At 39.7% G+C, this 15,592-nt stretch overlaps 1 protein-coding gene across 2 annotated transcripts in view; it reads left to right on the top strand.

Annotated features, from left to right (window-relative positions):
- The window catches only part of LOC106053203 (coiled-coil domain-containing protein 96-like), a 46,287-nt gene extending 41,015 nt beyond the window's left edge, over positions 1 to 5,272 (top strand). For both annotated transcript variants that reach the window (XM_056021767.1, XM_056021766.1), the window contains exons 11-12: positions 2,926 to 3,063; positions 4,848 to 5,272. In XM_056021767.1, the coding sequence (XP_055877742.1) occupies positions 2,926 to 3,063; positions 4,848 to 5,093 (384 nt within the window). In that variant the 3' untranslated portion in view covers positions 5,094 to 5,272. The remainder of the gene's footprint in view (positions 1 to 2,925; positions 3,064 to 4,847) is intronic.
- The last annotated feature ends 10,320 nt before the right edge of the window (positions 5,273 to 15,592 follow it).

Raw genomic sequence — 15,592 nt, 5'->3', positions numbered from 1 at the left:
ATTACTCAAAGAACTAAGTAATGAGCTAGCCCCAGTGTTCAAAATACTCTTTCAGGCTTCACTTAACCAGGGCAGAGTACCAAAGGACTGGAAAGAAGCTAATGTCACCCCCCTATTTAAAAAAGGAGAAGAATCTGACCCAGGGAACTACAGACCAGTATCACTTACCAGCATCACATGTAAAATCCTAGAACACATAATATGTAGCAACATCATAAACCACTTAGACAAACATAATGTCCTCACACCATACCAACATGGCTTTAGGAAATATAGATCATGTGAAACACAACTAATAGGACTAATTGATGATTTTTCAAAAGGTTTAGATAATAGTGAACAAATAGATGCTATCTTACTAGATTTTTCTAAGGCTTTTGACAAAGTTCACCACCATAGTTTGCTTAAAAAATTAAAATATTTCGGCATTAATGGTCCACTGCATCAGTGGATTAAAGACTTTCTGATAGGGAGAGAACAAACTGTAATAATAAATGGCTCTAAATCAACACCGATAACAGTAAACTCAGGTGTACCTCAAGGTACAGTCTTGGGTCCACTACTATTTTTAATTTACATAAATGATTTACCAAATTGCATTAGTTCAGGAACAAAAGTCAGATTATTTGCAGACGATTGCATAATATATAGAACAATAAAAACAACACAAGACACAGATATTTTACAAAGAGAATTAGATGAATTACAGAAATGGGAATCAAATTGGAGCATGTCTTTCCACCCAGAAAAATGTCAGTTGTTAAGAGTAACAAAAAAACTAAAACAAATTAATTCCACTTATCTTATTCATGGCAAACCAGTATCACAGACTAAAAACGCAAAATACCTAGGTGTTATAATAAATGAAAAACTATCATGGAATCCACATATTGATGAAACTACAAAAAAATCAAACAAAGCATTAGGATTTATTAAAAGAAATTTCTATAAATCAAATAAGAACATAAAACTAAAATGTTACTTAACCTTGGTTAGGCCAATAATAGAATATGCATCCTCCGTTTGGGACCCCTCAACTCAAGAAAACATTAAGAAACTGGAACAGACACAAAATAGAGCAGTGAGATTCATAACAAACGAATATTCACATTTGACTAGAGTAACACCTTTAGTAAAATCACTAAATTTAGAAAGCCTTCAGGACAGAAGGCTCAAAAGTAAAGTAGCAATCATACATAAAACACTGAACCATAATCTTCAAATACAAAAAACAAAATTTAATAAAATACTCTGAAAGACACAAAGATAAAGGCACATTCCTCGTCCCATATGCTAGGACAAATGTGTACAAATACTCCTTCTTCCCTAGTGCTATTAGAGCATGGAATGGGTTGCCTGAGCTAGCCAGGAAAACCAGTGACTTGGCAGAATTTAAGTCATTGGTTAATATGCATGACTAAATGCATGACGCGTAGGACGTAATCATCTTCTTTTTTGAAGTAACGTCTGTATTATATAAGATAAGATAAGATAATGAATATGAAATATTAAAACTTGGTTCATAATATTGTTTTTCGCAATTTAGCCTGCTCTGGTTATGCATGTCATTATGTGTTGTTTTTTTGCACTTTTCTGTGTTTTTCTTTCATTATTATAAGTACGTTGTCCATTTATCTCTCTCTCTCTCTCTCCCTCCCTCTCTCTTTCTCTCCCTCTCTCTTTCTCCTTTCTTTACTCTTCCTCCCTTCCCTCTGTTTCCTAGATTTTATTTTGATCAACATGTTTTAAAGCCAAATGTTTCACATGTCAATTATTTCTTTAGCCACGCTCTCACTGACAAACACCTGGCAACTTTCAACCATTGTGGAAAAAGGCGTTTCTCTATTCATCTTAGTTCTGAATTAAAGCCACCGCATTCATTCAGACGTGTGTACTCCTGTGTACAAACAGCTGTATGCCCGAGTTGATTGCTCGATCTATTTATTTTCTTCTACATAAATAGGGCAGACATTTTTGCTTTCGATTTCCCAGAAAATAGATCGTCTGCTGTTTTTGTTAAAGCCTCGACCTGTATTCGTTTGTTTAATTTTCCTAACCAGAGTAATTATATATTTTAATTTATCAAAACAAAAAAAAAAGAATCATAATATAGAATGCTTTTATTAAACGCTAGACTTCATCCTTGAAACGCGAGTCTTGAACACTGGATTATCGCACAATCTGGACAGATTAAAAAAGTTCCAGCTAAAGACAATAATTGAAGGCCAAAACAAAATCTCAGAAAAAAACAACTGGGCATCATCTGCATTTCCTGTGACTTGTGGAAACATTTAGACCTGAAGAAGTCTCGCATAATGGCTTGCTGCCTTGTCGTGCGGTTTGCGCTCAGGACTGTCGTTTGGATTTACCGATGGTCCCGGGTTCAAACCCTGCCCGCTCCCATCACCCGTCGTGCTGTGGGAGGTTTGGACTAGGAAGTAAATAATCTTCAACCCTGAAGGAAACATCCGAAACATGTAAAACATTTTTAAAACAAAACTAACTTTTTAGAGCTATAATTATCTACGACAACATTGAGATTCCTTTGCATTTTCTTTTTCATTCAATGTTTCATATTACATCCAGTAAAACTTAAACCTTATTCTCTCTGTTTTCACTTATATGTTGCATCGTTTGTTAGTCTGCCAGTATAGTCAGCGCTAGCAGCCTCTTTTTCCCCCCAAATTTTATTACATGTCCCAGTATTTCCCAAACTTTTTTCCTTAAAGGAACACTTCGCACAATCTCGGCATTTGCTGGAACACTCACGAGGTGGCCTACTAGTTAATTATTCCAGTCGTTCGTGGGACACCCATTCAGGCCTTGCGGAACACAGTTTGGGAAACACTGATTGTAATGTGCTGTGCAGCGAACTCATCACGTATTAATGATTTATCCTACACTAAATATTCATCCGTATTTCAGGAGCTACTGAAACTTCGGAAGAAAATCACCAGCACTGTCCAGGTTTTGACCCATCTGAAGGAGAAACTTCAATTTGTGCAAGGAGCCAATACTGAACAGAAAAGCGAGCTACAGGAAGTGGAGGCCAGTTTGGCTCAGGTATAGTCTGACGACTGATAGTATTAGAATGTACAATCCATCCATTAAAATCGATCTAGTCTCCTCTAGTGTAACAACTTCTGTAAATTAAATTCAAATCGACAGCGTTTTATTAAACCAGTGCTTTTTTTTTGTAAATAAAAAATAGGTGCCGGTACTCAGTAGTTGATGCCTAACTTTTAACTACTAAAAATTAATAATATACGTTAGAATACAAGAAAAGTAAAAGTTTGTTTTTTTTTTAAAGTGCCGGTCCGCCATGTGCGTAGCGTCACTAAAAAAGCCCTGCTATAATCTTTTTAAAACAAGCAACCTCATTCTTGCTGATTGCTCTCTCATTCTATCTCTCTCTTCCAACCCTCTCGCTCTCTCTCTCTCTCTCTCCCCCCCTCTCTCTTCCTCTCTCTCCCTCTCTCTCTCTCTCCCTCTCTCTTCTCTCTCTCTTTCTCTCTCTCTCTCTCTCTCTCTCTCGCTCTCTCTCCCTTTCTCTCTCTCCCTCTCTCTCTCTTCCTCTCTCTCTCGCTCTCTCTCTCTCCCTCTCTCTATCCATTTCTCTCTCTCCCTCTCTCTCTTCCTCCCTCTCTCTCCCCCTTTCTCTCTCTCTCTCCCTCTCTCTTCCTTCCCCTCTCTCTCTCTTTCTCTCTCTCCCTCTCTCTCTCTTCCTCTCCCTCTCTCTCTCCCTCCCTCTCTCTCTCTCCCTCCCTCTCCCTCCCTCTCTCTCTCGCTCTCTATGACAGCATTACAAAACAAACAACAAAGAGCTATTAGCGAAATGCCATCATGAAAAAAGTGTAATTAGAAACGGAAGAACGGAAATGAACTCTAAACTAAATGATAAAGTTCACACAGAGGTCAGATCATAATTCAGAAAACTGAAACCCAAATAGAAACAAAAAGACTTCGAAAATGAAAAGAAAGTTAATGATAACACCAAACTATAATAGAGGTTAGAGAGACTGTAAAACTGAAACTGATTTTTTCAAATACAATCTAAACAACTTTCCCTTTTTTTTTTAAGTTTTAATTTCAGTTTTAATATTATTTTCGTTTTTACTTTTTAATTATCATAAGGAATTATTTTTACTACATTTAATAAATAAGATCTAGATCTATTTACAATCAAACGCTTTAGAGCCAATTGTATGTAAATTTACCATGTGCATGCTTTAGTGGAGATTTTCACGATAAATTAAACAATGTCAAGGACACTAAACAATGTCAAGGACGCTAAGTTAAACAAGGTCAAGGACGCTAAATTAAGCAATGTCAAGGACGCTAAATCAACCGTCAAAGTTGATAAGTAAATCAAACGTCAAAGTTGGTAATCATCAGTTTTTGAAATATTTACAATTACTTGGAAGTAGTAACTCTCTAAAGAAAAAAAAATGTTTGAAAATAAACGATTACAAAATGGTGTACACGTCATATTGGTACCTTGTTTTACACTTGAGCACACATTCTAATGACGCGATTCTCAATATAATTTTTTAATATTTTTTTTTTCCCAACTGGACTATCTCCACAACTGAGACAGACCATCTTTTCCCGTTGCTACTTCTTGTGTAGCTAAAGAGATTTAATCCTTGATATACCTCCACGTGGTTAAGCAATTTAATCACCGGATGCTGCAGAGTTTTCAGCCTTTTTCCTACATCTGCTGAGTTCGCCATCTGCCATCCAGGACCCCCCTCCTCTATGCTTGCCAACCACGTGGGCAGTCTCCATATATGTGTTGCCGACTATTGCTGAACCTAATTGCTAATTGTCTTGTTTACCATCCGCAGAGTCGAGACGTTCTCTCCAGAACCAAACAAGCAAGGGACGCCTTGAGGATCGACAATCAGAAGCTTCGCCAAAACAGTGGCCTCCTAGGCAACGAGCCTTTGCTTCGCGACTTCGAGTCCCAGAAAGACGAGGCTTCCCTCCTCGTCAGCCAGATAGAGAAGCTTCAGATGAAGCACGCGGAGATGACTCTGAGCTGCAATCACGTCAGGCAGAAGATTGACCAGGCCAAAACAACAATGGAATAGATGACACATTTGGGCTCAATATTTCCCTGTTTTGTCCACCATCCTTTCGAACTTTATTTTTTGACAAGAATAAAAAAAAAAGGTCGACCTTTGACTTGTACATATATCTCGAGCAATAGCAATGTACAGGAGTATTAAGAATATTTTACATAAAAATAAAAATATTGAATTTGTACAAAGCTTATGTTTTGTTTATAAAATCTAAAAGATGACAATTGACCAATGTATAGTAACATTAAAATAGAACCATAAAATCAATTGATTTGAGAGGTAATGCATAGTACAAACAAAGACGATACCTAGTTACTTCTTAATATAAACAAAATTTAATAAAATACTCTGAAAGACACAAAGATTAAGGCTCATTCCTCGTCCCTTATTCTAGGACAAATTTGTACAAATACTCCTTCTTTCCTAGTGCTATTAGAGCATGGAATGGGTTGCCCGAGCTAGCCAGGAAAACCAGTGACTTGGCAGAATTTAAGTCATTGGTTAATATTGTTATAAACCTGGTGGTGGCACAGATGGGGGTAGTGGTGTGAGTGTAGTCAGTCGACGCAAATCGCCCCAGGCCAGCGCTAGACGAGCGGTCAACCGTGACGAGTTACGACGATCGGCCGAGACGGGTTAACAACATGAAGGTTCGAGTAGGATCGGCGTCGTGAACAGAGCTCAGGAGCGTCCCAGAATGGTCGAGCGGCGTTCTGTCCGTTTCTAGAAGGCCAGTAGGGACCCTATATAAAGAGCGGAGGTGTCGCAGTCAAGAGGGTTCAGAAAGCGGGTTCACGACAGGAGTTCAGAACACGGTCGACTACAGCACAGTTCAACGGTGTGGTTCTGTACGGAGCATTACGACGGTTCAGTGCGGAGTACTGTCAAGTACAGTTGAGACGACCGGCGTCTTGATCTTGGTCTGTGATCGAGTCCGACACATCGAGCCCAAGTGTGTGAAGTCAGTCCCGAACTGTTGAACCCAGTGCAAGCCCGGAACGAGACGGAGAGGCCAGTTCAAGACTTGATACGGCGGAACGGTGTTATCGGAGAGATATGTGTTATCGCAGAGCTATTTGTACTGTTCTACGTGCTGCCAATTGTACAGTATTGGCTGTTATTTATGGACATTAAACCTTTACGTTATTTTGGAGCCCTGACTTGTCAAGTTCTTTAAGTTGGTGGTGTATGGTGCAGTTTGCAGAGAGCCTGGATAGTGAGATTCGCAACACTGGTGTCAGAAGTGGGATCGGATCGTATCGGATAGGAGCGGATCTACTATGGCTCGTCTGAAACTGCTGTACGAACTCGAAGTGAACGAACTGAAGCGAGAGCTACGTGAACGAGGGCTGAAGACAAGTGGAATTAAAGAAACATTACAGGCACGCCTCCGGGAAGACATAGTGGAAGAAGAGGAAGATCCAGACACGTATCTTTTTGACGTAGAACCAGATATGGAGGAGCTCTTGAGCTCAATGCTAGGAAACATCAATTCCAAGATAGATGCAATGAACACCAAGATAGCCGCCATGAACCAACGCATACCTGATGTGGAGGAGAGAATCATCAATACAGACGTTCGTTCAGATCCTAAAACCAGTGAGAGGAGCGTTGGTGGTGATCATGAGAACCCATTGAAACCTGACGAAGCCGTTGAGAGGTATATGCAAGTCGAGATATACCAGCCAGATCTGCACCCAACAGACGTTGGTCCAGCTGCCAAGACTGAAGAGGGAAGTCCTGATGGTGGTCAAGAGAATCCAAGGAAGCCTGACGTTGAAGTCGATGGACATTTGCACGACGAAAGTCATCGACAAGGTCTGAAACCAACAGACGATTGGTCCGATACCGAGACAAGAGAGAGAGGTCCTGATGGTGGAGAAGAAAGCCGAATGGAGCCTGACGCCGAAGACGAGGAACCTTTGCACGAGGGGTGTTACCAACCTGCACCACGAGCATGCCCTCCAAACAAGGCTGAAGATGATGACCTGTACCACAATTCCCCGCCCTGTGGATTTGAAGCCCATCCCAGTTCTTCTTCGCAAAGCCCTATGAAGCCACCTCTTTTGCCAACGATCTTGGTATCCCCAGCCCTTACATCCAATACCTCTCCATGTGTCAAGTGGCTGTCCTCGGTGCCGACCGACAAGAGAGCGATGCAACCACAACGTCACTGCAACAAGAGGACGATCAACTGGAGGAAAAGAAGAAGGCGGCGTTTGCGTAGTCCAACGTGCATGGTGATTCTACCAAGAAATAACTGCAGCCACATGAAGACCAACTGGCGGAGAAGAAGAAGAAGGCGACTTTTGCTGAGTGCAATATGGATGACCATGCGATCACGAGGTCGATACAACCAGATGAAGGCTAACTGGAGGAGAAGAAAACGTTTTCTGAGTTCCACGTGGATGGCGATGAAAGCACGACGGCGAGGCAACCAGGTCAAGGCAAACTGGAGGAGAAAAAGGAAGCGACCATTGCTGACTGCAACATGGATGGCCCCATTAAGCTCAAGACGCAAGCCAACTGCCACCGATCGACCCCCACCTACAACGATGAAATTTCACAGCCAATGTCATGAGGTTGAATCTGCCCGGGACGGACAGATCTAAGGAGGGGGGCAGTGTTATAAACCTGGTGGTGGCACAGATGGGGGTAGTGGTGTGAGTGTAGTCAGTCGACGCAAATCGCCCCAGGCCAGCGCTAGACGAGCGGTCAACCGTGACGAGTTACGACGATCGGCTGAGACGGGTTAACAACATGAAGGTTCGAGTAGGATCGGCGTCGTGAACAGAGCTCAGGAGCGTCCCAGAATGGTCGAGCGGCGTTCTGTCCGTTTCTAGAAGGCCAGTAGGGACCCTATATAAAGAGCGGAGGTGTCGCAGTCAAGAGGGTTCAGAAAGCGGGTTCACGACAGGAGTTCAGAACACGGTCGACTACAGCACAGTTCAACGGTGTGGTTCTGTACGGAGCATTACGACGGTTCAGTGCGGAGTACTGTCAAGTACAGTTGAGACGACCGGCGTCTTGATCTTGGTCTGTGATCGAGTCCGACACATCGAGCCCAAGTGTGTGAAGTCAGTCCCGAACTGTTGAACCCAGTGCAAGCCCGGAACGAGACGGAGAGGCCAGTGCAAGACTTGATACGGCGGAACGGTGTTATCGGAGAGATATGTGTTATCGCAGAGCTATTTGTACTGTTCTACGTGCTGCCAATTGTACAGTATTGGCTGTTATTTATGGACATTAAACCTTTACGTTATTTTGGAGCCCTGACTTGTCAAGTTCTTTAAGTTGGTGGTGTATGGTGCAGTTTGCAGAGAGCCTGGATAGTGAGATTCGTAACAATATGCATGACTAAATGCATGACGCGTAGGACGTAATCATCTTCTTTTTTTGAAGTAACGTCTGTATTATATAAGATAAGATATTTTAACGCTGATAAAGTGTCGATAAAGTTCATTAGTGAATCGGAGCGCTGTGAATCTCCATTATGCTTGTGACAACTGAAAAGAACTTCAGTGAACAGGCGTGGACCAGTAGCTCGTCGTCATCCCTTGACTTGTCTGAAAGTTCCACAAGTGTGTAACCAGTCCTTGATACACAGCTGCGGTCACAGGTTGGGCAAATGTAATCACCTGGCGCCATTGCACCTTCACCCTTCCTTCTACTACTGTTGTGTATGGCATCTGCAATCCGGACCCTTCCTTTGATGCGCAACGTCCTGACCAATGGGGAGGGGTTGAACAAATTCAAATTAATTTTAAATAAATTATCTGTTCATTGTAATTATCAATCAAATTTTGAATATTACCCCATTAAAATGATATTATCAATGTTTTAAAAGTTAAAATATTATAAGATAAAGACTTCGTATCTTCTACTGAAAAGGATCTTTTTTACCGTTTTTGTGTGGGGGTTCTGCAAAAAAAAATTTTGATTAATAACTTTTTGAAGAAGACATTTCAAAACGTCTCTACTGAGGTGATTCTTTTTGAATGGTCAGAATGGTCAAAATTCTCTCAAGTGTTTAACATCGTTATGTTGACGACCTTTGTGTGACAAAAAAACTAAAAAGTTCGCGGCAAGGCTTCTTACTGAACATAAAGATGATCTTAAGACATGCGTGCGCTATATGTACATTGAGCATCCCCCGTATAATAGTACTGGCCAATGCTGCCTTCTTCTTAAGAAGACTTAAATTTAGCAACGTTTTTTTAAAACTAGTATAAATAGTGTGCCCAGATTCCAAGAAAATATTTCTTTATCGGAAAGTCCCACTCCGTTATCTTGTAACATTCACATGGGCTCTTCTTACTATGGGAAGAAAAATACTTGAAGACAACAAAGAACGAAGGAAAACGCTTGGTGGAGCTAATGGCGCTTCAACAGACCATCTTGCTGGATGGGTAGAGAACCTGATGTCTCTCTAATACTATCTACAGAAAGAGCGTTTTAGGTTATACTAAACAGTCTAAAATTATGTACATAGTAATATTTCTGAAAAAAAAAAACTTTAGCGGGCGGGATTGCCAATTGTAAAAGTTTGAGAAACACTGCCTCGAGTGTCTCGCACACTTCAGATACGACTTCTTAATACCTCTTCTTAATTGAATTTTATTTGAAGTGCACATGATAGACTTAAGGAAAATGAGTTTCTGAAGGTCAGAAATGCTGAAAATACTTGATGCCCGGGGCTTCGTCCCGGACCTTGATAGGTGATCGCTCCCCGAGACCAATAGATGACTAAGGTAGCGGCAAACTTACATTTCCCCCTTTAGATGGTAGTAAAAGTTTGAATAACACAGTAAAATGTTATATCGTTTCCGTTTAAAAAAGTCTAACAAAAAATCATGTTTAATGATTTTAATAAATATACATTTTAAAATACGACAATTGAAAAATGTCATAGATGCTGTTATTTCCAAATATGGTAGTCTTTTTTTTTTTTTTTTTTTTTTTTTTTTTTTTTTTTTTTTTTTTACATGTGTGCGAAATCGATGAAAATAGGTAACCAGCTTTCTGCATTGGTTCAACAAAATGAATTTCTATTGGGAAAAGTGGATAAAGTTGATAGCGGGGATATGACACCCTGGGCTAACCGCACTGGGTGACACCGACCCTAGTGACGCCACAGGGCCTACGATGTTTATGTGAATAGGGTTTTATATATTTCATTACTTTTGTTTATATAGAAATTAAAATTTATTTTCAGCCGGGGGGTGGGGGGGGGGTTGTGCTTGTAATTTGATTTCTTTCCCGTTTCTGTATAACAAATACATTAGCCTTGTTGTTATCCAGCATACTTTGAGATTCCATGCGTAACTGTTTAATGAAGCGAGTCTTTTACATAAGAGGTATGCTGTTGATTATGTCAGGATTAACTGAATACATACCTACTCTGAACATAATGGAAACCTCGCTGGGTCTAGTGAAGCTTACAAGTATACCCCCCCTGACCTATGAGATACCATTGTATTTTACTCTACGTGGAGCTCTTCTGTTAAGTTCTGTTCAGGGAACATGAACAAAAGATACCGTAACGGTGTTCTTTGTCATGGGACTAAGATAGCGATCTGTGTATCAATAGTAGGCACGCTGGTTCACGCAGTGCTCAATCGTACACGTCTATGATCTTAGATAAGTAATAAAGAAATTATTTCCTGGTTTAAAGTGTAAACTAGACACCGCATATGAATATAAAAATTTCTCATATTTGAGAATTTTCACAGTAAACTAAACAATGTCAAAGACACTATATGGTGCCAATGAAACAAAAAAAAAAGAACTGACCTTTAGTTTTAACAATATCTCTTGGCGTTTTTTTTTTTAAAGTAAGTTTTAAGTCCTGGAGTGAAAATATGATGCTTTCTCCAGAGTGACATAATGTTGTACTACAAATGTCTTGTCCAATGTGAGCTTAAAATTGCTTCAACCTTTAAAAGTACATAACTTGTCAGCACCTTATTTCATTCGCGCACCGGTTGCACCAAAAGGCAAGCCATTTATACTTTGTCCACTATGTATGAAAAGTCCCAGGTTCGAATCTTTGTGAAGACTGGATTTTTTTTATTTCGGGATCTTTGGGCGCCTCTGAGTCCACCCAGCTCTAATTGTAAATATAAATCTAATCTAGCTCTAAAAAGTACCTGACAAAAGTAAAGGCGGTTGGTCGTTGTGTAGGCCACATGACACCCCTGTTAACCATGTGCCACAGAAACAGATGATCTTTATATCATCTGCCCCATGGGCGTAGCAAGGATTTTTTTCTGGAGGGGGGGGGGGGGTTCATGATCTGCCCATGATCTGCCATATAGATCGCATAGTCTGAAAGTGATACGATACTTTTTACTTTACTATGAAAATCTCCAATAAATCTTACGAGAGATGTGTTCAGCCTACTATTATAAATTCAATAAATAAATTATAGATTTAAAATCTGTTTGCTCGTTACGTTAGTCTTATCTTATCTTATTTATCTTATATAATACAGACGTTACTTCAAAAAAGAAGATGATTACGTCCTACGCGTCATGCATTTAGTCATGCATATTAACCAATGACTTAAATTCTGCCAAGTCACTGGTTTTCCTGGCTAGCTCAGGCAACCCATTCCATGCTCTAATAGCACTAGGGAAGGAGTATTTGTACAAATTTGTCCTAGCATATGGGACGAGGAATGTGCCTTTATCTTTGTGTCTTTCTGAGTATTTTATTAAATTAAAGTCTGTGAGTGTAAACATCTTAGCACAAACAATTTTTAGGTTTTTAATTTGAGTTGTAGTCCATTTTGTATCGAATAAAATCTTGCAGCTTTTCATTTCTTTGGATATCAAAAACCATAATCTTTGTCAAAAATGAACTACTTTCCAATTATTTTATTTATGTTATCTTCTTCTTAGTTTTGTTATTGAATTAAAACTTAATATGAAATTAATATTATAGATTAGAGTAGACTAGAGTAACACTTTTAGTAAAATCACTAAATTTAGAAAGCCTTCAGGACAGAAGACTCAAAAGTAAAGTAGCAATTATACATAAAACACTGAACCATAATCTTCAAATACAAAAACAAAATTTAATAAAATACTCTGAAAGACACAAAGATAAAGACACATTCCTCGTCCCATATGCTAGGACAAATTTGTACAAACACTCCTTCTTCCCTAGTGCTATTAGAGCATGGAATGGGTTGCCTGAGCTAGCTAGGAAAACCAGTGACTTGGCAGAATTTAAGTCATTGGTTAATATGCATGACTGAATGCATGACGCGTAGGACGTAATCATTTTTTTTTGAAGTAACGTCTGTATTATATAAGATAAGATAAGATAAGATTATAATTCAATGAAGATAAAAAACGAACACGACTCTTCCGCGGGAGAATCTTAAAATAGCCTCTAAACTTGCATTAAATTTGTCATCGTTTGTGAGTTAGTCACAATAAGTAGCGCCTCTACACTAGTATCTACTGTCAACAGCAGCGTCCAGGTGACCATCGTTGTTTTTAAGACGTCATTATTGGAAGCGCTCGAAGAGACTTTGATGCCACCTATAGAGCCACCTAGGTCTCAGAGCCATATACAAGTGTGATAAGAACCACAGCTTTAAAGGCACAAATTATTGCTGGTAAGCGGAAAGACCTATTGTTTGGAATCGACCAAGAGCTCTGTTAACCTTATCCAGGCGGTTTCTCTGAAGTCAGCAAAGCGTATTGGATACTTGCTGTCCTCTCAATAGTAGGGGGCGCTGTGACAGTTCAGGAACCAAATCCCTCCACTTTTCCAGGTCTTCAGCTGTTCTTAGCAGGATAAATAAATTAATAAATTATGGCTTTTTATAGCACTACTTTCATGCTAATAGCATGCTCAGAGCGCTCATTTGTGGACCAGTGGTGGGAAGGGGGTATCTAGGAGAAGTTCTTTCCGTGCTGCCTTTAGGCACTCACTAATTACAACTCTGCCCGAGTCGGGTGTCGAACCTCGAGCGACATTCGTAGCCAATCCAAGCCAAGTTCAAGCGCACTTAACCTCTCGACCACGCTTCAAGAGAGAGGCTGGTCTCTTCTTTTATGTTATCAAGTCATCATTTTTTAGAGGGCCCTTTCTTCGTGCTCCCACCACTGTACCTTGAAGGATGACTTTTGACAGTGAGTCATGTCTTACAATATGACCAAACCAGCTCAGATTATCTCTTAGCAGTATTCTGTGTATGTTCAAATCTGATAGCCAGAGTGTTGACTTCTAAAAGTACAAACTTATTTGTTTTCTTTTCTTGGTATCTGATACCTTGCATTTTCTTGAATCATTTCCTCTCAAAAGCTTGGATTCTTCTTTCAGCCTCAGCGTTCAGTGTCCAACTTGCTGTCCAGACACACAAAATGACCTAGGCCTAGAACGACTCTAGACGTTTAACTCTTTCTCTCCGTAATTATTTACCATATTCTAGTGGAATCAACGTTGGTATCGTCAGTTAGGAGAAAAAGAGTTAATGTTTAAAAAAAGGGGGAGGGCATTAACATTGGTTTGTAGAGTTAAGTAAGTCTCAATAGGAGTTTTCTGATATATGGTAGCCCTTTTTAATATTCCCCCCCCCCCCTTTTTTTTTCTTTGTCAAGACACGATCAAATGAAATACACATTTATTGTCATCTAATTCTTTTTTTTTTGTTCAAAAAGCTATTTTTAGTTTTCTACGTTGTTCTAGGAACCATGCAGACAGTCTGCAGCCTTATTAGCTTCGTTTTTCCAAGAAGACTACAGTACGTCAGTGGTTTAGTAGGCAAATTGGAATAGCCATAAAACAGAGAACTAGGCAGGACACAGAATTCACTGTGTCTCACATAAAGGGTACCAGACACACGCCCAGAGGAAGACAAAAAAAAAAGGAGGGCAAACCTTTAAAAAGGAGGACAAAAAATTATACGAGGAACTCCATGTAAGACATCGTCTTAGAATTTTATATTGTCGTCAAACAATAGCCTCTTATTTTAGAGTACATTTTCTCTCTTTTGTCGACTGTGCTGTGATAGCATAAAGCAGGGGTTCTCAACCTTGTGAATCGCGACCCCCTTGGAGGTCGATTGACGATTTGCCAGGGGTCGCCTAAGACCATCGAAAATATGGATTGTGATTGTCTACTCTTTTATTACTGTATGTGTGTGGGTTTTTTTTTTTTTTTGGGGGGGGGGGGGGATGTCGCGGCAGAGTGGGGGAATATAAAATAGGGTCGACGAGCTTAAAAGTTTGAGAACCGCTGGCATAAAGGTTCTTTCAACGCTAGCAATGTACACGGGAATTCAAAAGAAAGAAAACAAATCTTAGATTCTCAAGATCTTAGGAAAATATCTTTTTTGAATAGCCTTGAGTATACAAATACCTTTCCATGTATAGATATTACATCTATAAAGGCAGCTCTAGGGACCTAATTTTTAATGAGAGAAATTGGTGATTTTAATTTATAGCAGGGCCGGATTTAGGCATAGGCAAACTAGGCAGCCGCATAGGGCCTCAGATAGGTGGGGCCTTGCCTAGGACTTAAAAACTTTTTTTTTTAGAATAACTAGCGAGTACACTAGCCTGGCTAGGTTTGAAATAATGTATGATTTTATTTGTTCGCTGTTTTCTTTTAATTTTTTCTATTTCATTTTGGGGCCACCTAATTCACTTCGACTAGGGCCTCCATTTACCTAGGGCCGGCCCTGGGTTATAGTGAGCGAGCTTATCTATTGGTTTTGCACCATGTGTGGTATGCAATACGTATATTTGAACCATGACAGCTGTGAAGGATGAAACGATCTTAATTTCTGGGAGAAAAACACAAAAAATATGGCAGCAATTTGTTAAAATCACTGACAAAAGAAAACTTTGCCTAATAGAACATTGCGTTTATACGTTTTGTTTTTTTACTTCCAGATTGTAAAAAATCTGGTACAAAGCTTTTCTTGTTTTTTTTTTTTTAATAGGCCTATGGCTATTTTTTTTTCTTAAACATCTTTCTCCCTGAATTTCTCTTTTTTTCTCTCTCTCTCTGTCTCTTCTTTCTTTCATGCTTCTCTTTAGTTTCTCTTTGCATTTGTTGATGTTGTTATTTCTATTTGATTTTTGTTATTTCCTTTCTAAACTACGCTGAGCACTGACCCTAATAAACATACTCCCTGGTGCCTTACAAAGTCACTGACCCATATCATTCCCTGCAGATTTTCAATGGGCCATTGTGGAGCTCCAAGAAATAATGAATGGCTTTCCTAGAAAAAAAAAACCTGGACAATAATAATAAAGCCTATGTCATGGGGAGGGGGGGGATGGGCGTGACCTTGAACTACTCTTACAGTATTTAGTGTGTGTGTGTGTGGGTGAGTATTTGGGTGTGGAACCCAAGTATCGCTGTTTTTATGTTTTTGGTGTCTTTAGTGTTAATATCAGGTGACCGAGCCTCGCTCGGATGAATAATTTGTTAAGGAAGGATATATACCCGAAGTCATTTTGAGAATATTTTTGTACCAGGTGGCC

This window comes from Biomphalaria glabrata, chromosome 2 (genome assembly GCF_947242115.1).
Source record: "Biomphalaria glabrata chromosome 2, xgBioGlab47.1, whole genome shotgun sequence".
NCBI classification, from domain to species: Eukaryota; Metazoa; Mollusca; class Gastropoda; family Planorbidae; genus Biomphalaria; species Biomphalaria glabrata.
This window is presented reverse-complemented; position numbering and strand designations above follow the sequence as displayed.